Genomic DNA, 25757 nt, shown 5'->3' on the forward strand with positions numbered 1-25757 from the left:
CTTGGTCTTGTCTCGGTCACAACACTATCTGGCCTTGGTCACGACTTCGTCTAACATTCGGTAGCCTTGACTACAACGCTAACATCCGCGTCATCTGCAATTTCTAACTGGACAGATGTTGCACACTGTCGAGGCACATCTGCGTTTGGCAGATCCGCTGGTTCTGCCACAAGCAACAGACTGGCAAAGTAACTACAGACACCTCAACGCCAATGCGGACAAAAAACATACTTTGATTCATTATTCTACAGTTTTTATTGCAAATCGACAGTGTTGGCGTGTTAGAAACGGACGCATTAAAACAAGGTCAATGAATAACGTTGAGCTAAAACTTCTCTCACTGCTAACAACTCCCTCCTGTCAGTCCTCCCCGGTGTCTCCATCCAAAACACCTGGCAACATCTTCTTTTTAACGAGCCTGACCAAAGTACCGCCTGGGGATCCGCATTTTTAATTACAATACCAATAGATGTTTGACTGTGATGAGCAACATAATGTGATAGAAAATGTCCAGATTCAATTTTACAGCGGTGTTACCAGAGACAAAAACAGAGTTATTTTAAGAATCCTAATATGTTTGTGAATCATCACCAGGAAGAGGCAACTATTTCTTTCCCCAGATTGTCTGTAATTATTTTTGTGTCAAAACTAGTTGAATTAGACTTTAAAAAATGATTTCAGAAATACAAGAAAATACAAAAATGATCATATCCAAGTGCAGATGCAGATGCATACAAATCAGTGAAGAACTAAACTTGTTTGGAGGCACAAGGACAGAAATAAACATTAAGTGTATAAATGTGCCTCTGATTGAAATTCTACAAAAACACTATTTAGACTGCAAAAATAACAAGGCAACCAGTACGAACAATGTTTTACAATAAAGCTACATTTCACACCTTTTATACTTCATATCCACCTTATGATATCATTTGTAGCTCTTCGCTGACCTGTACGCCTGGTCTGAAGTAAGCTTTTATATTTGTACATTCTCGTACAAAGCCGAGTGTTTTCACAACAATCTTAATGTGTAAAGTACCTTCTGTGAATGTAATTAGATTACTTTACACAACTAGAAAACATAGACTTATCATTGTATTTGATATACACTCTTGATGTTGGCAGGCTACACTGATGCACGTCTTGTACACACACACACACACACACACACACACACACACACACACACACACACACACACACACACTTGGTTCCAGTCCGCCAAATGAGCTTTACTATGCTTGTTACAGTAGTTCGGTGATCAGTTTCTATTTACACGCGGCATAAAGGAAGCGAGCAAAATAGGGTTGAAAGTGTGTGTGTGTGTGTGTGTGTGTGTGTGTGTGTGTGTATGTGTGTGTATATGAGAGGGTTTGGCCATAATCCTCCCCATAGCTACTGCACCTACGTCGTTCCCTGTAATGGTTTTAGGAGATTATTTCCTCCGGGAATAGCATTGCTCCATTCTACGCCGCCGTGTTTTGCCATGTTTGTGAATGAGCCGTTTTGATAGATCCGGGTGGAAGTCACACAGTGTGGAGTTAGAGCTACATATTGGCTTAGAGACGGATTTATTCTGCACAGCTTTTCACTTTGTTCCTGGCCTGGATTCTGCATTTTGTGTGTGGTGGTTGTGTGAGGGAGGGCGGCGGTTAATGTGAATGGGTGGTGCACGTTTGCGTTTGTCGCTGCGGTATTGATATATATATATATATATATATATATATATATATATATATATATATATATATATATATATATATATATATATATATATATATATATATATATATTCATATAAATCAGCATGGCTGCCATGACACTGATGGACATCATTTGGTCTTTATTTAAATGTTGTGACAAAGTTACTAAGCCAGCCATGTTGTAGCCTCTGGGGGGGAAAAAATAAAAAAAATCTCTGAAAGAGAAAATCATTTGAAGAGAATCTTTCAACCCTCTCAGCCTCTGTGAGACGCTTTAACTGAGGGGGAGAAATTGAGTGTGTGTGTGTGTGTGTGTGTGTGTGTGTGTGAGAGAGAGAGAGAGAGCACAGCTCACCCTGACTGTTCTCTCTCAGCAGACAAGGTAGCGGGACAAATTTTAAGGTTTTTCTCCTGCTCCTTCTTTCGACACTAGAGTAAATCGTCTTTGTGGGCTTTGGGCAAGTTTGGAAAAGCTCGTTTCACAGTCCGATGGTTCCTTGCTAGCAGAGGGACAGGGGCCACATATCAATGGAGGTGGCCGGTGAAGATTTTTGGCTGCAACCCCACACAGTTCCTCCTTGCAGCCTCTAAAAGGTACACACTGACATTGTGCGTTTTATCGAGTAACTTACTGAAAACTAAGAGGCTAAGCTCATATTAGATTGGAGCTGCACCCATTTAAGCGTCTCGTCATCGGTTGGGTTTAATGGTTTTACTGATTACTTTTAGGCTGTGCAAAGACTGGCGTCCAGTTGCACCACGACCAACCGGCTGGTTATAATGCAGGCTTGATAAGCAAGTGTCCCTTAAACTGTATGTCCTCCTTGTTAGCGCTATCCAAAGTTTTACACAAGGCTGATTTAAATCCTGCTGGAGGACTGCCTTTTCTCACGGTCTGGCAAGTGACCCGCTATGATTCTGCCTGCAGGAGCAGGTCAAAACCAGTGCATGCTTAAGTGTGACTGTGGGCAGGACGTGAGGATAACAGCTGGAGTCACAAAAAAGTCTTCAGAAGGCCTGTTATGCAGACTAGATGTTACATGAGTTGCCTTTTCTTTTAGTGTGAGCTGGTGTGATCACTGGAAGTATTTTTCAGCCTTTAGCTCTGCTTGTTTGGGTGAACAGGTGCTTTTTTTAACCTGTGTCGGCTTGCACACAACGTGTGTCATTCATCCTCGCATTGAAACGAGCACCGGATATCAATAGATTGGACTCTGAAGGTCTGTATGTTTTCAGACTAACCTTATCGCCTCGCGTCTGGCTCTCAGCGGTGGAGGGAGGATTTCCTCCCAACGTCTGTCAGAGGCAAAGTGTGTGTTTTCACTGCTGAGGGCTGTGACATTTCCGTCCCTCCGTCCAGCTGAGGCATGGATCGGTCCGAGGGTTAAAGACGGCGGGGAACAAAATCGATGCACACAGACGGACCAGAGGGCTTGACTTGGCTTACAGCAGGACAGTGCGCGGATGTACACAAGACACACAAACAAAAACAAGCATTCGCAGACGCACACACTTTGTGCTTTCATCTCATTTTGCCTCATTACCGTCAGCCTCATGCAAACTGCATCGCACACACACACACACACACACACACACACACACACAAACAACAATTTAAACACATAGAGTGGGCATTGGAGCTATGAGATCAGTCGGCACAACGGCCTTCCTTGAGCCCATCTCCCCAGCAACCCCGCGGGAATAGAGCGCACGTGTGTGTGTGTGTGTGTGTGTGTGTGTGTGTGTGTGTGTGTGTGTGTGTGTGTGTGTGTGTGTGTGTGTGTGTGTGTGTGTGTGTGTGTGTGTGTGTGTGTGTGTGTCCTTTTGACAGCTAGCAGGGTATAGGAGTCACAGCTTGTTTACTGAGTAACAGGCTAACAAATAACCTGCTCAGGGGCATTAGAGACACGACAAAAAGAGAGGATCAGCTCTGTCCGTCTGTCTCTCTTTCTTGCTCTGTCTCTAACGCTCTCTCTCTCGTCCCCCTCGTGTCTGTAGGTCCCTCTGTCCCGCTCTGCCCGCATCCTCTCACGTTGTAACTTTTTTTCTCCTCCGAATTTTTGCCTTCTGTTGCCCCGCCAGCAGGCGCGCACAACCCTTAATGGCTCAGAGCTGTGGTGATGAGTGAGGCGACGATGCACTTGCACAAACACACACACGGCATATCGGACACTAATGCAGCGGCTGTCACATCCACTCTGCTCTGCAGCCTGGATGAACCGCCGCTGCCACCGCTGCCAGGCCTTTTACAGGTACAAGGAGGGGGATGTAATACCGCCGCTGTTGTTACTCTTGTTGTTGGCCTCAGATTGCCTCTCCATATCGTCAGGAAAAAAAAAAGTTTCAGGGAAGAGAAGGAGAGAGAGGAAGAGAAGGAGAGAGAGGACATTTTTAAAAGGGAAGCATGATTTGTCTTCTGATAGTGTAATGCGTTTCCCTTTCCATTTTTTTCTCCCATTGGAGTAATGAATGTCATCATGCTCTGCATTTAAAAATAATTATTATCACGGGGGGGGGGGTGCATTGTTACTACATTCACCTGTATGTATGTATGTATGTATGTGTGTGTGTGTATATACAGTTGTGGTCAAAAGTTTACATACACTTGTAAAGAACATAATGTCATGGCTCTCTTGAGTTTCCCCGTTATTTCTACAACTCTGATTTTTCTCTGATAGAGTGATTGGAACAGATACTTCTTTGTCACAAAAAACATTCATGAAGTTTGGTTCTTTCATGACTTTATTATGGGTTAACAGAAAAAGTGACAAAATCTGCTGGGTCAAAAATATACATACAGCAACATGAATTAGCAATTTTGGTGACTTAGAAAGTTGTGTCAATGAAATGAGCTTCATAGCATGGCCTCTTAACTTCTTGTGAGTGATTATGAGTGACTACAGCTGGTGACTTCTCTGAGGCCATTTAAATAGGGCTCATTGGATACAAACGCCCACAAACGCTACAATGGGAAAGTCAAAGGAGCTCAGCATGGATCTGAAAAAGCGAATCATTGACTTGAACAAGTCAGGAAAGTCACTTAGAGCCATTTCAAAGCAGCTGCAGATCCCAAGAGCAACAGTGCAAACAATTGTTTGTAAGTATAAAGTGCATGGCACTGTTTTGTCACTGCCACGATCAGGAAGAAAACGCAAGCTATCACCTGCTGCTGAGAGAAAATTGGTCAGGAGGGTGAAGAGTCAACCGAGAACCACCAAAAAGCAGATCTGCCAAGAATTAGAAGCTGCTGGAACACAGGTGTCAGTGTCCACAGTCAAGCGTGTTTTGCATCTCCATGGACTGAGAGGCTGCCGTGCAAGAAGGAAGCCCTCGCTCCAAAAGCGGCACCTTAAGGCTCGACTGAAGTTTGCTGCTGATCACATGGACAAAGATAAGACCTTCTGGAGGAAAGTTCTGTGGTCAGACGAAACAAAAATCGAGCTGTTTGGCCACAATGCCCAGCAATATGTTTGGAGGAGAAAAGGTGAGGCCTTTAACCCCAAGAACACCATGCCTACCGTCAAGCACGGTGGTGGTAGTATTATGCTGTGGGGCTGTTTTGCTGCCAATGGAACTGGTGCTTTACAGAGAGTAAATGGGATAATGAAGAAGGAGGATTACCTTCAAATTCTTCAAGATAACCTAAAATCATCAGCCCGAAGGTTGGGTCTTGGGCGCAGTTGGGTGTTCCAACAGGACAATGTCCCCAAACACACATCAAAAGTGGTAATGGAATGGCTAAATCAGGCTAGAATTAGGGTTTTAGAATGGCCTTCCCAAAGTCCTGACTTAAATCCCATTGAGAACATGTGGACAATGCTGAAGAAACAAGTCCATGTCAGAAAGCCATCAAATTTAACTGAACTGCACCAATTCTGTCAAGAGGAGTGGTCAAAGATTCAACGAGAAGCTTGCCAGAAGCTTGTGGATGGCTACCAAAAGCGCCTAATTGAAGTGAAAATGGCCAAGAGACATGTAACCAAATATTAGCACTGCTGTATGTATATTTTTGACCCAGCAGATTTGATCACTTTTTCTGTTAACCCATAATAAAGTCATGAAAGAACCAAACTTCATGAATGTTTTTTGTGACAAAGAAGTATCTGTTCCAATCACTCTATCAGAGAAAAATCAGAGTTGTAGAAATAACTGGAAACTCAAGAGAGCCATGACATTATGTTCTTTACAAGTGTATGTAAACTTTTGACCACAACTGTATATATATATAAAACATCCAAGCTGATTGGATTTTCCAAATTTGCCGTAATCTAGGGGAGCAATTAAATTCACCGCTTTGTTCTTGCAAATTGCACACAGATCAGTTCAAAATGCAAGCAATGTATGCAACTCTGTTGACCAGAATTTAGTTTGTGGCTGTCTGGAACCTCAGCGATGCTCAGTTATCGTATCGCTCGGCTGCCTTTACCTCTGTGTGACACCCAATACTAGAAAGCGGGTGAAGTGAAGGACAACAGAGGAGCAAAGGAGCAAGAGAGACGGGTTCAGTTCTGAAAGGAGTCACGCAGTCATCCGGTCACGATGTATAGTCCTGGCACCACCCAGCACGGCGGAATCAATAATCGTGGTTCTCTCCACTCGCGGTCGTGTCCTTTCTCCATCTTCGCAACTATCTCTTCTCTAATGCTGCCTGGCAACCCCTCCAGCACCGTACGCCATGTATATCATGTATGATGAGTGGCCTTTGTATCATGTGTACAGTGTCGGGCTGAACACACTATGAAGGAAGTATGTAACTACTTTGTTGAATACCGCGATAACGTTGCTACTCCCCTTTAAATATACGTATTTTATTATGTTGTACTCACTTCTGCCTCTCTGCTGCTTTCAGTACACTGTTAAAAATACAACAGATTACTCGTTGAATTCGAAAAAAATGATTTCCAACATTCTTTCATTGAACAAAGTGAGTTGAACGTAAAAGGCACCAATAAAAAAAGAATGATGCATTACATTTTATTTGTACTGTCACTCCATAAATCCCTGAGTGCAGTATCGCAGTCTTTTTACGATATGCGTATCGCACAAGGAGACGGTAAAAAGAAAAGAAAAAGAAAAGCCTTTACTTATGAGTCAGCAGCGAGGCCCGGCCCAGACCAGACAGGTCTGATCACTACAGCGAGGGAAATGTCACGTAGATTTTAGAATCCATTATCCATTTAACGGATTGAAAAAAAATGACTGTCAGCATTTTCAGCATGATGTTCATGTATTTTGGCACTACTGAGACGCTGAAACAATGCTCGCTGAGGGATTCCTGCTCCAGAAAGGCCTGGTTCTTTCTCGGCGGTGACAAATCTAGTGTCGGTCGTATCTGGCAGGTTCCACTCCCGCCCCCTTTTGTTTACATGTGGGTCACAAATAGTGCCGTCAATGTGCTCGTACCTTTTTTGTTTCAAGCTACAGGCCTGTGACCGTTCTCAGCCCGCTATGTTCTCTGAGTCATAACACCTCTTGATCCACAGCAACGGTGCTCCTGTTCTGGGCTACAGAGTGAGGCAGATAAGGGTGGGTGTGTGTGTGTGTGTGTGTGTGTGTGTGTGTGTGTGTGTGTGTGTGTGTGTGTGTGTGTGTGTGTGTGTGTGTGTGTGTGTGTGTGTGTGTGTGTGTGTGCGCGCAGAGAGAAGCCGATGAAATAAGGAAGGTGATGGGGAGACAAAGCAGGGAGATATTACAGGCTGCCGCCCGCTGCTGTCTGTTCTCCTCAATGTCAGAGTTCTCCCTCTCTGCCGAGGCACAGCACCCGTCTAGCATCGCCCTATCTGTTTATACAGAGGCTAATAGGAAGCCTGGTCTTTATCCCCACACTGCGGCTCAACATAATGGAATAGAGAGACATAATGCTGCTCTAGTCAAACAGTCAGTGGAGGCCTTTAAATTGCTTCCAATCCCCTTAACAAATCTGATGGAGAGGCTATGAATAACTCAAGGACCGCTCATCTCCCCACGCTCTGCTTCTCTCCTCTCCTTTCCTCTCTCCTCCTCTCCTCTCCTCAATCCAAACCTGAGTATCAACTCGGATTAGCTCACTTTACCTCACTTTTTTTAATCAGCAAGTGTCGGCTTACATTAGGAGGCCGACCTATTGCGAGACTCCGGAACAGACATCGCGTGCTTGCAGCAAGTTTTGTGATAGAAAGTGTGAAAAAGTTTTCCCCAGGAATTTAACATTTTCTTCCCGAATGGATACGGAGAGCAAAGAATTGGCTCCAGTCTCTTTCGGTGAGATGACTTGTTGAAATAACTCGGGTCTGAAGAAGAGCACCCTTCAAGCTTCATTTCCCCTTTATTTCTCCAGGGGAGGTGTGTCTTTCTATCATGCTCGCCCCGGGTATTGGGTCATCTAAAGTATATCTTGTATCTTAAATGATCTCCCAACGATCCATTGGAATTGGAGCAGCGGCAAATGTCTAAAATGTTGAGTTTTTTTGTTTTTTTTTAGATTAGAAGCCCTCAGTGCAAAGAGCAGAAAATAAATATTTATCTACCCTGCACATCTGAAAAGATTGCATCTCTAGGCTTCTGGTAGATTGCAACGAGTGTTGCGGACGTTAAAATCTCACTTCACGTTTGTAGCCTGTTGCATCGTCTATGTGTAACTTCAAATGTAGATTAGCAGGAGTTACCCTATGATTGAGTGAAAACCCACACAGCTAATGCTTACAACATCAAGTCGAGATTGAATTTAAGATCTGTGCCTCGCTCCTTATCAACAAAGATGGGAGAGACCAATGATCGAGCGGAAGGAGAAGATTCTTTAATGTTTATAGGCTTCACATTGCGAGCACAGCACCACATTTTAATGACAGCGACATGCACACTTGAGTATTGTGCTGCACAGTTACCAATACTTGCTTTAGATGAAGGCGCAGGTGTGATTTCTACGCTGCATTGGCTTTCGATTGCGGGCGCAGGAGTCACACTCTGGGTGCGGACCAAAAACAACTGGTCCGAGACCGCTGGCGAGAGTCGGTCTCTCTCATTTCCAAGTGAACCCTGGTGAGGATCGATTGCTGTGGAAACGTAATCCCACCCAACTGCAGGAAGTGAACCAAAAACGCAGGCAGCCTGCGCAGACATTTGTTGAAATTGACACAGGTAAACAATTTTCCCAGCAAAAGAACTAGTCCACCACCTACCAGTAGCTTATTTAAACCATATATTTACATTCATAGGCCACTGTATAGAGTATAAAGGTGCTTACTGTATGTGTTCTACAAGAGGGGTGACGAGCTAAACTGTATATTTAGAAGAAGAAAAAACTTTTTTCCCATTTTGAAATTACACACAATTTACACTGAAAGCCCAGCAGTACTTAAACGCAGCATGCATTAGTGGATCCATGTGAAGCTGGACTCGCCGTGCAAATGTAACCCAAGCTGTGCGTATCCGGTGATCCGCGCGCACACATTTAACTATCTGTAAGAATTATTTTTAGACATTTGTACATACGGGATGCTTGTTCAAAGGCGACCATAAGATCTGTGAAGTTGAAGAATATGTACGTAAAATGTAAATATTTATTCAGATTGCGATGTGCACAGTTAAAGTTAAAGTTGCTTGGTATTTGTGTGGAGATCGGAACACGCATTTGTGAGAACCTAAAAATGTACAGAACGGTCACGTAATACACTTTTGTGACCATTTTGAGACTCATTTCACACCTGAAGAAACATTCCCCAGCACAATTACTCTCATGTGGTTGCAGATGTTTGAATCCACATGTGGTGCGTTCCATCTTGTGGAGCAGTGTACACCTGCCCTTACCTGTTCATATCAAGTTCATCTGTGTCCTGCTGTAGTAGAAACAGCATTCTGCCAATCAAACCTCCGAGCAGCGTGCTGATATCGGTCCCAACAGAAACAGCAGCCAGACCTATGGTGGCTCTGCAGCACGCTGCTCTACCTCGTCGAGCCGTATGCTTCACTGCACTTGAGCCGTATGACAGTTGTTGATCTTAACGCCCTGTTATAGGCAGCAGACACACTTGCAATTATTCTGTTAGTGTGAAGGGACTCGCTGATTGTAGATGATTGGCTGTATCACAACCCAATGACGAAAAAATGAAATCAAAATAAATTCACACGCAGATGCACACGCAGATATTTAAATATTGTGATGAAAATCAAGGCCCACAGTGTGTGTGTGTGTGTGTGTGTGTGTGTGTGTGTGTGTGTGTGTGTGTGTGTGTGTGTGTGGTGGGGGGGGGGGGGGGGATTTACGCAGCCTGCTCATCATGCACTCGCTCGCGTGGGCGTGCATTTAGAAGTGTCATTTGTACGAAAGAGACAATTTAACAAAACAAAAAGATCAGAGCGAGAGGGAGACTGTGCAGAATAAATAATCAAGTGATTATAGATTGCTTCTCTTGCAATTAAAGGATTAGCATGCTTTTGTTTCATATGCGATTTGCTTTCTCAGCTCGTTTTTTTTTTTTTTTTTGTTGTCGTCTTCGGACACACCTTGAAAACCGGATGGTCTTAGCATCTGGTTTCAGTCGTTCTCTTTCTCTCCGTCTGTGTTTTTTCGATGCCTTGCGTAGCCGTTGCTCCAGCCTTCACAGTTAGCATCTCTTTAATTATGCGGCGACATGACAAACCACTTAGAGCGTCGAATCCCTGTTGCTGTTACGCAACTCCGCCCTCCCACACACGAGCCCATTTATATACCTCAATTATGTATGCATCTTTCCCAAGTGGTGGAGTATGACAGCTCTATGAGTGTATGCTGTGTGTGTGTGTGTGTGTGTGTGTGTGTGTGTGTGTGTGTGTGTGTGTGTGTGTGTGTGTGTGTGTGTGTGTGTGTGTGTGTGTGTGTGTGTGTGTGTGTGTGCTCTCACAGTGCAGTGTCAGATCAGTGCTGCTGTCTGTTTACTTGTTGTTAACCCTAATAAAACTCAGTGTGTGACACGGCATTCAAAACAAATGTAGTGGCTGTGCAAAGTGTAACGCGCTCAGTCACTTGATTATATTTGCTTTTAAAAGTGGTGTTTGTTTGTGAAGAACAAAACGTGTGAGCATCGTAAACACGTGTTTGCTACAGAGCTTATTTTCTGCAGTATTTAAAAATCTAATGGAGAAATCCCATCGGCTTCAGTCGGACCACATCATCCCTGCACCACTCTATCGAAACACAATCCCAAAAGAACCATCCCAAATCTACACTGTAGATATAAAAGCAGAGCATGTAAATGAGAAAACAAATTCACTTAGAGCAAATAACAATGCACAGAATATGTAATTTGGAACAAAGAGGATGAAATGAAGATTCACAGCTACAGTGAGCCAGTCGTCCAAATCCCACCTTTTACATATTCAGTACGGATTTAAATCCAAACCCAATTCACAGTGGTGGCCAAAAGAAAAGCTAAAACTATAGCAGACATTTAGTAATTGCTCTCAAGAGGCTGGTCGCTGAATTTTGGTCTAATGGTAGAGTGGATGTAATCCTAAAATCATGCCAATTAAATGATATCAAAGGAATATTTTGGAAGGACTTATCAAGGCAATAAGGCTCATGTTTAAAGCTGCTTTAATGCTCCTCCCCTTTTTTTTAATTCTACTGAGCCACGGTTTGATGGGATTAGCGGGCTTTGATGGTCGTGTTGGTCACTTCCAATCATACAGGTCCAACAGGATTGGACAGTATTGGACAGATAGTAGCTTGTCATGATACTAGGACAGTCACAGCGCCTGTCTGACCTCTTTATCAGAAGTCCTGTAGGTGTCATCCTCAGTCGTTTGTAATAGATTATCAGTGTGTTTTCTTGCCAGATTCGATCACGGCTCGCGGAGAAATATTAGACCGAAACTGTCGAAAAAAATAAAAGAAACCCCATTTAAAAACACAGAAGAGCTGAGACCTCTGCGTCAGACTGTCACAGCTCCCTCTGGAGCCACAAACAAAATGTGTACATCATGTGACACATATGCAGTAGTACTCCTCCAAGACCCGTAAACACATTTTAATTCAGTCTCAAACTGCCTGCAATAGTTGAAGGCTCGACCTGATCTCGGCCACGCCCCCTGTGAATTGAATTTGTGAAAAATCGTATTTGCACCTTTTAACTGTTCGCTTCTAGCGCAGACTCGGGGGTATTGTAGAGGTAAGAGTCTACCACTTTACCAAACTGGCAGAAAAATGAAGTTCTTAGAAAGAAAACATGAAGCTAAATTATGTTTCAAAAGGGGGGTAGGTCCATATTAAGAAAAGTGGAACAATAGTTGAATATTTGTATATTGTAATGTATGAGGATTTTATGGTTGACTGAAAAAGCCCCCAGAAGAACCTGGAATAAAAAAAAGAAAGATATAGTGAGTCTATTAGTGTGCTTTGCTGAGGCGAGCGCACTAATTTAAACAAAGTCAAACCGAGGGAAAGCAATACAAACTACTGTCTCCCTCTCTCTGTTTCTCTTCTTTTTGTTTCCTCCCCGCTCTGTTTTATTCCGTTACTCTTTGTAATATCTCTTTTAACTCGAACAAGTCCTTAAAAGGCCCTTGGCGGCCAAGTTGAAGTCCCCCGGAACAGTATAACTGTGCTAAAGTGAGTGATGGTGGCAGCAGTCGGGTTTATATTGCTAGCTAGCAGCTCTTTATGGGTGTGTGCAGAATACTATCCGTCTGGGACTGTGAGGACGCGAGGGTGAGGGTGGAGAAGGACAATGCAATGAAGAGGATAATGTCAGAAGGATCCCATTAAGATTACCTTATTGCTCAGTTTACCAAAAGCGAATTGGCTTCTCTGTGTGCGCATTTTCCCCTTGACACGCTCCCTAAAATGCATTCCCTCTCAGGACACATCAGAGCGGGGTCGTGTGTGGGCAGCGTCCAAGGAGAGTGCAGGTTGAGGTTTAGTGTCCTGCTCAAGGGGCCTTTCCACTTTCACTTTACATCCCTCAATACACTGCCTGACACGGCAACGGGAAGTTTAAACGGCGGTTTCAAGTTGGACTGACATTTAGACGAGAGGAAGAGAAATTATTGTAGAGGAGAGTTTGGCAGAAGTGAACTTGGGTTGAAAAAACAAAAAGAAGGAGAAAAAGGCAAGTGGTGATAGGAGAGAGCGGCGCCCCCACAGCGAGAACGTGAAGTGTTTACAAGATGAAGATCCCTCTGCTCCTCCGGCAACCCCATGCCTCTCTCTCACCGACACACCGCCATCGCACCTAATCAGCCAATCAGGCCTCTTAGACAGAATCCAGCCGTGATTGGCTGATTAACCGAGCTCATCAACACACCACCCGATGCGACTTCAAACCCACAGACACAGTGTGCAAATTACTGAGTGTTCCCTGTAGTGTGTGTGTGTGTGTGTGTGTGTGTGTGTGTGTGTGTGTGTGTGTGTGTGTGTGTGTGTGTGTGTGTGTGTGTGTGTGTGTGTGTGTGTGTGCGCGCGCATGAATATGCATAATATATGCATGCATTTGTCATCTTTGCATTTGTGTGTCTGTATGGGCAACATGTCTGCAATCCACAAAGTTTTACATCTTAAAAGTTGAACTGTTTCACCAGTGTGTGTGTGTGTGTGTGTGTGTGTGTGTGTGTGTGTGTGTGTGTGTGTGTGTGTGTGTGTGTGTGTGTGTGTGTGTGTGTGTGTCTCTCTCTCTCTCTCTCAAATTGGGAGTATAAAAAAAAAATCTGTACAGTATATGCTATTATAGTTCTATACAATTAAATCACAGCTGTATGCTCAATGTATTCTGTATCTGGTACTATTCTGTATCTGGTACTATTCAGTATCGTAGAAACCCCATCATTTTTTTAGTGCAAGTCGTAACACAAAATAAGTGGATTGGAGTGTTGTTAGTCATGGGGGACCTACCATAGTGGGAAACACAAACGCAGAGGTTTTGAAGTGCGTGAAAAGCCGAGATGATTTCCAGATGATCGCTACCTAAAGCTCCCCGGCCTGAGTTGGCAGGATGTTCCTGGAGAGGAGAGCTCTCCTTGACAAAGCTCCTTCCTTCTGCTCATTTCCTGTTCTCTTCGGTTCTGGGATGACTGCAGCAGAATCCTGGGATAACATTTCAGAACACATCCATGAAAGTATAAGGGGAGCTCGGATTAGTATGCTCAAAGAGAAACACTTTTTAGTCAATACAGTGTTTGACAGGTTTTTTATACTTTATTTATATATATTTTTTCACTTAAGTAAGGAGTCATGCTGCAGCTTCTTGCTATTGGCTGCAGCCACTGCAGTACTAACACTCAGTTCCCTCTTTCATTACACGCAGTCTTCCTCCTTCCTGTCTTCCCTTCATTCATCCCCCCCCACTCCGTCATCATTGATATTTTCCCATGCAGAGCACAGGCAACACGTAGTAGGGCTGCAAGGCAGATCAATGGCAATATTTATTTCATGTCTAATTACCGGGGACGAACCGCAGTCCGGAGAACCCCAGCGGTGAAAGTTACCGTCCTCTCACAGAGAAGGCGCATTGGAAGTGCAGCCTGAGCTCCGAGAGCGAGGAACACGAGTACAAGCGCAGGTTGTTGGATTCAAATAGAGCGAGCTACAGCTACAGGCATTTCCAGGGGGGAGGGGGGGAGCCTCCAGAAAGCTGAGTGAGATCCAGCTGCTTTCCGCAGGAGTTTCCCCCCCCCCAACCCCCCCCACAGGTGAACCCTCTCTTCACCTGTTTTTCTGCTGCTGCTTTAAGAAGCAGCATCCTGTTCAACCAAGCTTTGGAATGTTGAACTTTCCACACCGATGTTCACTTTTTTAAATGTATTTATTTTTTACCCGTCAGCTGAGTTTGACTAGTCCTGGTATTTACAACCAGCCCTGTGCATTATGCATGATGTTGACAGGTTGCTGTATTATAATGCCAACTCTCGCCTTGTGTCACTAGCAGTGGAACATGTACTGAGAACCTTTTTGTCATTGCATTGAAAAAGGCAAAATGTGTATTATTATTATTATTATTATTATTACATTTTCAAAGCCTTTACCTAAAGCTGCCATCAGCAGTTAAGAACACAGAAACTCTTTTAAGCCTTGATTATAATTCGGATTGCCTCTCCTGTGTAAATAAGGCCATCTAAGCAATTACAGGCTTTTTTTGTATTGATCTGTTGTTCTTTCTTCATGATCAATTCATCAAGTCCGTAAAGGTACAAAGGTTCACAGCTAGAGCGCGGTGTTCATTTTCATTGCTGTCATTCCCAATAATCTCCAGCATTTTCTTCATTATAGATCAATAGCCCCTGCTCCGTGTTTGATTATGATTGCCAGATGAACCGGTGTTTCAGTGAACAGGGGAGAGGTTTTTTTCTTGCCGCTGTCCTCTCAGTGCTTGCTCACGGGGAAATATTTGGTCTCTGTATAGACCTGCTCTGTGTGAAAAGGTGTCTTGGGAAAACTATATAAATACATTTTATCAAATTATTGACTCGCTCCTCCCTTCTGTTTCTCTGTTCTCCCCCCCTCCCTCCAGATTTGTTCCTGACAACTGAAGGGACAACTGAAGGGCTTAAGTTTGAGACCTGGATCAGTAAGGTAATTCGCTTTTTTTGGACTCATTTTCTTCTCGTTTTCCTGTCTCGCTTTTCCTTTTACTGCTCGTCTTTTCAAGAGTCACTGCAGCCGAGCAGTATAGGAGACACTCATCATACACTCTCTTTTGTAATAAAATACCACATTGCTGTATGTGTCATTGCAGGGCTCTTATCTAAAGTTTATGATGCCGAAATATTGCTGCACTCTTTAAGGGGAAATGTTCAGAAGTTACCACATACCCTAGTGATGTATTTTAAAATGGCTCATTCATCAAACCAACAGTCAAAATCCCCAAAAGGTCACTTGTAAAATAAGCAGGAAAGGAAAAGACTTTCTTAGATGTGAGAGGCTGGAACCAGCAAATATTACCCTGCTGCATAAACGGTTAATCGGAAGATTTACTCAAAAATAACATTTGTACTTGCAAATGTATCTGTATTCTCCAGATAATCATTTATGCAACACAAATAACAGAAGCTATTCAAACAGATGTGTCCGTTATTTACAGGTGTAGACTCCTAAAAACCTGTCACTGATCTAGTGAAGTGCTTCCCAGCTGGTGGTCAAGGGACTGCAGCACTCTTCCCTGAGTCGTACTGTAGCAGCAGCAGCTGAGGAGACACTTAACACGGCACTGAACATAACACTGAACATAACACTTGGTATTACCTGCACCGACCATAATAGGCTTTCTTGAAAACGTTTCTTCTCTTTATCGCTTTTAGCACCTGTTTGTAGTATTGCTCTGTTCCTTTTTTCACTCTTTTACAATGCTCGAATCCAATGGCAGTTGGTCATTATCTAAAGAAACATGAGTTGTTTGGTTATTTGTTGAAAAGGATTAGTGGGAACCAAAGTAAATAGCTGTTACATGAACTGTAAAACATGGAATAGTAATAAAATCCCTTTTAGCCTAAAAATAACCGCATTTCTTTACTTCTCTCACACATCGTTGTCCATTAACTAGGGACCTGTAATATAGTCCATAAAAGACATGCGTGTGTGTTCCTCATATAAACTAAGTACACTATATCCATCAATAAGAAGGTTATGAGTGCACGTACAACCAAACCTTGTGATCGGAGAGTGTCGACCCACACACACACACACACACACACACACACACACACACACACACACCACCCCGCCGTTCATTTCCTCAGTGCAACAAGCAGATCTGCGGCGCTTTGGTGGGCTTGGGGGGGTGCAGGATTGTTAGCACTGCCGCAGGACTCGTTAATATTCTGGGAGAGCAGAGAGGAGAGACCGTGGCTTTGGGTTTTTGTCGGAAGGGGCCTATTTGAAATTCAGCAGGTTGAGGCACAAGCCGAACAGTAGTCTATCTTATCACAGAGAGGAGGGGGGGGGGGGGTAGGAGAAAGGAAGGGGAGGAGGCAAGGAAGGAGAGTGAAACAGAGAGGGACTGAAGGATTTGGCAAGGACGGAATGTGTGTGAGGGCAGAGCGAGACCAAGCAGGAGCAAAACAGAGCAAATAAACCGCCATACCCAAAAACCAGTAGGGTGGGAGGATGGAGGAAAACATGACGATCTTTTTTTATTTATTTACGCATTTTTTTTTACATCCACTTAGGATGTCTTTCCAGGCCTGTTCGTTGTCTGTCTCTGTGTCAGGTTAGAAGGAATTTCAATAAACACATTTGGTGGAAAGTCGGCAATGTCTTTCTGTGTGTCGGTTGGTGCACCACTTTGGTCCCGACTGAAATCTCTCCACACCTATTTGATGGATTGTCACATAACCTTGCACAGACATTCATGGTCCCCAAAGGATGCACCCTGACACCATTACTTTTTCTCTCCCACCACCATGAGGTTGACATTTTAGTTTTTTATTGAAATGGATTGCCATGCAATATGGTACAGGCATTCATGTTCCCCAGAGGATGAATCATTTTGAGCCTTTGTCTACCGGCCATGTTCAGCTCCAAATGTCTATTGTATACCTGCAAAGTTGATTACATTCCCATCAGCCTCGGCTGCTGTTTACGTCATAAACACCGGAAAGTGAGATGTTGAAAATATACATGCCACACATTCACATGCTAACGTTATCACTGTGAACATGTTAGCATACTGACATTAGCATTTAGCTCAAGTGCTAAATGAATAAAAAGGGTTATTACACACGCAAGTGCTCACATCCATTCTCTCTTGAATGCATTCCAAAATATTGTTCCTCCAAAGGCACTTGACATACATGGCCGTGGATGCACACGCAAACACTGTGACATATATATTCACAAACAGGCATTTTCCAGCATACCCGGTGCATTAGACCCCTTTTTAATCCCAAGACAGTATTCGGTTCAACGCGGCTTCATCTATCGGTCACAGGCCAGCACACCCCTCGTTCTCCAACACTCTGTTTTAATTACTTTTCTCTGTCTCTCTCTCCCCCCCCCCCCCCCCCCCCCCCCCCCCCCCCTCTAAGTCTCCTTCCAACCCTCCCCGTTCCTCTGTTTTCCTGCGATTACACAAGAGAAGGCAGTCACAGAGGGGGTAATTTAGTTCATTTTTAAGGGAGAAGCTGATGCCTCTGGTCACATGCAGGTACACTACAGCGTGCTACAGAAACACATCGGCCTCTTTCTTTGTAGTCGGTCAGACACTTTCAGTACATTAGAGTCTCACCAAGCATACACGGCCAGGATGTCATGGTGAACATGGATAGCAAAAAAAAAAAAATCTGTTCTTGCAAAGGAAAACAAAGAAATGGGCTCTTGCAAAATAGCTTATTTCATGCTAATTTGAGGGCAACATAATACAGACATATATTTATTTATGTTTTTTTATTTTGTATTATTGTGACACTTATCTCTTATCTCATCAGGGTAGGTTCATGTGATTTGTGCCTCTTCCTCTGTATGAGTTGTAGCACACAGTTTAGCATTCAGTTCACCTTCCTCAACAGTAGAACATACATTTTGTTCACAAGCTATTGTGGTAGGTTTATCCTGGCTGCTATAGCCACATATGACATATTCATACACTTGCATGTCTGCAGTCTGGCGCACCGCTGAGTGCATCCAACCCTTAATCCCACTGTTCCCTGCAACAGTTTATCCCGCATGTCATGCGCCACTGCATACAAATTCATACACAGTACACGTTTGAACACCAGCATCAGCATCCATTCTGCACCATATTTACTCTGTAGCTTTCAGCCATGTTAAAAAAAAACAACAGTTGCTCCAGGAGAGACTAAATGTCTTCTACTGCTACAACTGTGCATACCGGTCAGTCCACTGTTTGGCGAGGTGTGTGTGTGTGTGTGTGTGTGTGTGTGTGTGTGTGTGTGTGTGTGTGTGTGTGTGTGTGTGTGTGTGTGTGTGTATTGGGGGAGGGTGATGTGAACAGATGCAAGAATAATAGCAATGACATGTAATCCTTTCATCTTCACACATCAATCAGCTGCTCTCAAAGTGTCACACGCGTCACAGTTTTAATCATGACATCTTGCAATCAGGCAGCCAGCAGCAGCAGCAGTCAATCACACCGAGATCTCATCCTCCATGCGGAGAGAGTTAACACCCTGTTGCCACATGTGTGGGTGCGTCTGTGTAAGAGTTTGTGTGCGATTGGAAGCTTATGATCTAATTAACATGGGTTGATTCTCCCCGCTTTTGAAGAGACCAGCTTCAAAGTGCGTCATAACCTTTTACATAGGTCAGTTGGACGTACTCGCATGCCTTTTAAGAAAGCAGGAGGGTAATACATACTGTATATCTCTCTATATAGAATTCTCTTTACTTTTTTTTGCATGAATTATTCATAAATCATGTGAGGAGAAGGAATGCTTTCTGTAAATGATTAGCGCCGCTGCTACGTAAAAATATACCTAAACGCAATAAACTCCCTATCTTTACTTCAGCCAGAGTCGAGGGCGAGTGACGGTTATGTGCGTTTCATGTGGAATGAGCTCTGTGCCAGACTGTTTTAAAAACTATTTTTTTAATGCTATTGTCCGTCAGCAGCCGGGGTCATATGGTAACTTAGGAGGCCATTTGGCCTTGTGTGCTCTGATGAATTTGGCATGCAGTTAACACACGCATCATAATTTAGTTTTGATGAACTCCTGGCATTTGCTCCTAATGTTCTTCAACGCTGTTTTGGAAGAAGGAAATAACACGTTTAACAATAGAAGCGGCTTTAAAAGTCACATATTTTATTTTTACATTAGTGCTGTGCAGTGGATTTTATTTATGCCCATGTGAAGAGTGCTTCATGTGTATTTTGAAAAGTAATTGATCAAAAAAAACTTTAAAGAAGCATTACATTTGAGATTTGGTGTTAGCTTGTAAGGCTATATTTTTTTAAAAGAGGGAAATGAGGTTGTAGTGTTAAGTAATAAAACAACAACATTGTGATGATTTTTTTGCCATATCGCCCACCCTCAGTGTGTGTGTGTGTGTGTGTGTGTGTGTGTGTGTGTGCGTGTGCGTGTGCGTGTGTGTGTGCGTGTGTGTGTGTGTGTGGGTGAGAGAGACTCTGTCCTCAAAGGTTTGTTTGCACATTCAATACACAAAGTTTAAGGAACCAATTGTTCTTAACAAATTGAAACAAATAGAATTGTGCGACAAAAACAAATGTCACCGCTGCCAGTTTGAATGAGGGACATGGCCCAATTATATCGCCGAAAATAAATGCCTCTACATCAGCATTCAAAGCGTCAATGAAGATGCAAATGATTAACCTCTGAAAGCACAATGTGTTTGCCGTGAATAATTGAAATTGAATGTAACATTGGGCTTCCTGTACAGCATCAAACACAACCTGGACATCATGTGACTAAGTGTTCAGTTTGAAGGTTTTGTAGCCCAGTGGTAGACTTCAGGTTTGTACATGTAGAACTTGTTAAAACATATTAATGGACATTTAATAATATTAAATGTGTTGTATGATTTACCCACGTATCTGGCAGACAGTTTTTTGGGCACTTTTCTGACACCAATCTTCTGCACCTCCATTAGGATTGTTCGGGTTTCAGTCACAGTCAGCACTATTTAGGCCAGTGTATGATTAGCAGACACTGAAAGCAAAACAAATGACATTCTGAAATAATGCGCACACGCACACACACACACACACACACACACACACACACCATAACCCTCAAAACCAGATGTCAGATGGTGTGTGATGATATTCATTTCTTCCATCATGGTGGCTATCGCTGCTCACGCTACCCAGCTCCTATTTATCTAAAGCAAAGTCATCATCTTCCCATCAAAACATAAAACACTCCTTTTGCAAAAGATTTTTTTTTTCCCACCCAGGAAAACCTGCCTGGATCCAGATTATAAGACCATTTACCAGTATTCACGTTCCGGTCCTCTATAAGTGGTCCTGCAGAGGCCTCATTCATATGTTAAAACATTGATGTACTAGCTGACCTAAAGGGAACGCCGTCATAAATCTACTGGACCATCACGCTGGCAGCACTATTCATTAGTCCCCTAATCTAAATGTCTCAGGGTGGAGTTGGAGACAGTGCGTGTGAGGCTGCCATTAAGATGATCAAGAGGGCCGTTTCTGTGACAGTTGTCTGGAGAAATTGGACCCACTACACCTCCAGTGAGGCTAGGCAACTTTTCTTCTCCTGCAATTTCAGAACCACCCTCTCAAAAAAAAAAAAACAGTCATCTACCTGCCCTATGATAGAGCAAGAGGCCACATGTTGAGCTGTTATAGTATGAAAAGGACAGATGTGAAAGATAAAACGAGTGATTCCTGAATTCAATTTAGCTGCCCTGGTTTCAGAGTCCTGGTGTTGTACATGGTGGCTCGTTGTCACAGTGGCCGTGGTTACGCGTGTCTCTTTCAAACGGGACTTTTGCGATCGGAGCTCAGCTGTGCCGAGATATGTGTGCGTCCGCACTTCAATGTGACTCGCCTGATAGGAGGGTCATCGGGTATATATTTCATGGTCAAAATAGCAGCTGTAAAACGGTGGATAAAGGCATTTTATTTCCTATGAATTCTTCAAGTTATTTTTTTTTTTTATCTAAAAGCTTTTATTTGGGGTATTTTCATCGGCAGTCACTGAACAGAACTCAGACAGCGGGTGTCTGCAGGGCTCCAGAGGTGTTTTTCCCTCTCTTCCCTTTGCTCTCCACAGGAGAGGAACCCCCCCCCTCTCTGTGGGGCGAAGATGATGATGGAGACCTACCTTTTTAAATAAATAGTCCGTATTGTTCCCACATGCTGCCCTCACCTCACTGAGATCTGAACTGGTCTTGTCTCACTCACGATGATTGTTTTTTTTTTTTTGTGGGTTGTGTCATTTAACCAAACTTAACGTAAATGCTGTCAGCGGCCAAACTGAAAAGGCTTCTGTAAACAAGTTTTTGACCTCAAATAAATGAGCTTTGAACCGGCACAGCGAGTGAAGCCCACGGACCAATCGGTTCATGTAATTTGGTCGCCATACAGCCTGGAACAACATGTATTGAGTTGATGATTTGGAGTAACAATTAATGGCATTCAAACCGACAATGGCGATTTAATAGAAACAAGTATTTAACTGGAGCAGATAAGAAGTGAACAATGAAGTTGTCATGTAGTCGTAAATGTACAGTGTAGGCTTCCGTTTGTCTGTGAAGAAGAGCAGGAACACGTTAGAACGAGGCTTCACTTTGTGTTACCGGAATATTGTTAGAGTGGTCGAGCCAGAGCCAGTGTGCGCTTACGTCTGATGTGTTACAATACTGTAACTGACTGCAAATAGTGAGATATTTGCGTTACATATATTAATGTGAACCCGGCCTGCAGTGCTTTGTTGTTCTTTTTTCAGAATTTCTAAAAACGAAAGAATAGTAATGATGATCTCGGCTAAATAAACAGACACATTTTTCCAAGCGTCTCTCTCACATGTCCCTCCTGCCCCCGTAAATCACTGCTGTGAAAAAGAGCCCACTGTGCAACGGACCAGAAGGTGTCACCCCGACAATTCATGCATCAAGTCATCATAACACATTCGCCTGGTCTACATGAAAGAGCAGTTAATACGTTGACTGTGTCCAGTGTACCAGAGAATGATTAAATGCTTGTGTATAGTGAATGATACAGAAAGATGACGCAATATTGGTCTCAAAACAAAAGAAACGACAATGAGGTTATTTCCTCATATCGTTTACGCCTATTTTGGAGATTATCCTTGTAGATTATTTGAAAAAGTATTTGAAAAGATGTGATATTAATGATTTTATTATACTTTCCTTATTCCTCATATTTTAGCTATAGAATAAAGTATTAATTTTCATTAACTCACTGAAATATAGCAGAAAACTGAACACGGCAGTAACTTCATTGTTTTCAACCACACATACATTCCCTAACACATACAGTGCTTATATATAATGCATATGTTTCTCTCTCTGACTCACTCCTTGAATGTCTGTCACCTTCTCTTTCTCATAAATCACTAATGTTGCTATCAGCAGGCAACAGTTTCCCACTGCACAGAGTCACATCTGATCTCGCACACACACACACACACACACACACACACACACACACACACACACACACACACAGACACACACTAATCTGCGTATCTCCTCATCTCTCTCCCATGCCCTCCGTAAAGGGCACCACACACCGAGGGCATTTGATGTGCGTATGAACTCCCACACCCATTGTTTTGGACATAGGCCCATATATCGGTATCATCGGGACGCAGGTGAACCTGGGACATCGCGTCCTGTCACCATGTGTTGCGGCGCTACTGATAAGCAGCAAATCCCTTCACTACTTCCTGTGTCAGTTCAGCACATCCGGTGCGTGCCAGGACCGTTAAATGATGCCGTTTGTTGCCATTATTAAGGGTGCACAATTTTTACTTTTATAGACAAATTAATTGAGAAAATAATCAACAGATTAATTGATAATGAAACTAATCATTCGCAGCGCTGAAATGAATTGGTACGAAAATGATTTGTCAAATCATTACCGAGTTGATCGACAGAAAATTAATCGGCAACAGTTTTAACAGTCAATCCATTTTCAAGCAAAAGATAAAACAATTACTCGTTCCAATTTGTTGTTTTACTGTTGGTTTATTATAAGTAATTCTACAATTTCACCTTTGCTCTGGGATCATCCATTTAATCGTCACATTTTCATTTATTTTTGTTTCTTGGGCTTTTTAACTTGGTAAAAGTTAAAAAGGCTTGGTACCATGTTTACTTCCTGTCAGCGTATTTCATTCACATTCACTGCAACGGGAAGTAAACGGTGCTTGCACATGTATGTGCTTCTCGTGCTTGTGCACAAACATAGATGCACACAGAAGCTATCCTTTGTGACTGCTTATCTATGGTCCGCTTAAGGTCCCATCAACCTCTGTCCTGCTGCATAGAAAGAGTACAGAACCATTATGTTTACTGTTACACACCTGTTCTCTGTTTATGTCTCACTCACCCCTCTCTCCTCTCTCTCTTCTCTCAGGACGGGAACTTCACCAGAGAAGAAGTCATGCCGTCAGAGCCACCGGCCAAGACTATCGGACAGTCCTCCTTCGCCGACTTCGGTGAGAATACTAGAGATTTGTCATTTGCTGTAATCTTTGACGAACTTTGTGTATGGTTGGGACAGAGTACCAGAGAGATCCCTTTCAAACCTAGCAAACCATATATATGTGAGGGTTTAGAATGTACAAACTCAAAATGTAAAAAAAAACAAAAAAACATCAAAAACACAGGAAGTCAAAAATGTCTTGCCCCCAAAATGTCTTTGTGTGTGTGTGTGTGTGTGTGTGTGTGTGTGTGTGTGTGTGTGTGTGTGTGTGTGTGTGTGTGTGTGTGTGGCAGATCTATTCCTTTCCTAAATCCTTTTAAGCTCCCTCTGCATTTGAAGCCGTGTTGCTTCAAAGGCTTCCAAATAGGACTGTCTGGTCTTTTTGGCTTTGGCATTTACACTACAGCTCTCTCATCACCCAACTTTCTTCCCCACACACACACACACACACACACACACACACACACACCCACACACCCCAAATGCTCACCCCTGTACCAGACAGGCTAATCTCACGCGTGCATGCACTGTTGCAAGCACACACTCTGATACACACTCAATCCCACTCAGAGGCAGATTTTTTATTTTTTTTGTGAACGTCTTATCCCTCTAAACAATCTTGGCCAGTAGTATTCATTGTTCAGCTCAGCTTTACATTTAGCCTCCGCAAATCTCCGCTGGCTCTCTAATCTCCAGGCTGCAGCCTGTTTCGCCAAAAGTGCCCCTGGTCACTCTTGTCAGAGCCACCAGCTCGACCAGGAGAAGAGTTGTGGTGACTCCGTATGATTGTTATAGAAGCTAAATACCATTTGGATTAACAGGGCCGACGGCAAGGCCACATTAATGTGGCATGGGCCCCCGGGGCTACCACTCGTTCAAGGCTTTATTAATACTCAATATTTATCGCTCACACTTAATGCATAAGCCCGCTTACACACACACACACACACACACACACACACACACACACACACACACACACACACACACAGAGGGGGAAAGAGAGTCTATGCTACCAGTGTCAATGGAGAACCTCCTTCTCTTTATCAGGATCCGGACGAATGAATAGTCTTCCAGAGTCTTAAAGACAAATGTAAGCTACTCTTAGCTTTAGAATGAGACTGCGCAACGTTTGATGACCAGCAAAAGTTATCAAAAGTGGCAATTCTGGGATAATTTCCCTACTTTCATTGAAGTAGGGAAATGGCAGTGCAAGCGGAGAGGAGACGTAAAGGCAGCAAACTGAATTTCCTGTTCACCAAAGGAAAACCAGAAAATTAATTCTAAATCAATTGGCAAAACAGTCCGTAGGCTTGTTTCTGTATGAAATTGGTATAACTCTCATTATGTCTCAAAAGTATGATTCAAATCCGATTTGATATCCTAACAAGCTTACAGTGTTTTCTGGTTTGTTTCCGTTGTTTTACCTCTTGTAATCTTAAGACTTAATGTAAACCATTTTTTTTTTGTACATTTTGCCACTGTGACCTTATCACTCAGTTCGATATGTGCTGCCGTTAGCTGTGTGACATTTGATGCATTTTTAATTAACATTTGGGCTCCTGTGGTACTCGTGCACATGAGCACACACACACACACACACACACACACACACACACACACACAGAGCTTCACACTGATAAACACTTCCTTATTGGCAAGATTAATCGGTTAATCTCATTGCAGCTAGGGGTGTCCATCTAATATTTAGTGAACAAACTTCCCCTTCCCAAATTGACAATAATGTATGAGCCAGAGGGGAAATTACCTATATGTTTTGTGTGTGTGTGTGTGTGTGTGTGTGTGTGTGTGTGTGTGTGCGCTTAACTCATCATCTCTCGGGGCGGCGACCTTTTTTTTGTTTAAATCTCAAGCTTATTTCGACAGAAACTTTTTCATTTCTTTAATCTCTTTCTCCTCCTCCCGTCGGCTGGGAGATGCCGCTTGAAGACGCCGCCCTCGTTAGCCGGGGATTGAAGCCTCTGAGGGTCACGCTTCT

The 25757-nt window shown here is 43.2% G+C and overlaps 1 protein-coding gene across 1 annotated transcript in view; it reads left to right on the forward strand.

The window, feature by feature from the left end:
* The window catches only part of itfg1 (integrin alpha FG-GAP repeat containing 1), a 127339-nt gene that overhangs the window by 9107 nt on the left and 92475 nt on the right, over nucleotides 1-25757 (forward strand). The window contains exons 7-8 of the mRNA XM_068730718.1: nucleotides 15161-15222; nucleotides 23690-23771. Of these exons, the coding sequence (XP_068586819.1) occupies nucleotides 15161-15222; nucleotides 23690-23771 (144 nt within the window). The remainder of the gene's footprint in view (nucleotides 1-15160; nucleotides 15223-23689; nucleotides 23772-25757) is intronic.

The sequence above is a fragment of the Cebidichthys violaceus genome, unplaced genomic scaffold (genome assembly GCF_023349555.1).
Source record: "Cebidichthys violaceus isolate CVI_PGR_0920_01 unplaced genomic scaffold, fCebVio1.0.p SCAF_5, whole genome shotgun sequence".
NCBI classification, from domain to species: domain Eukaryota; kingdom Metazoa; phylum Chordata; class Actinopteri; order Perciformes; family Stichaeidae; genus Cebidichthys; species Cebidichthys violaceus.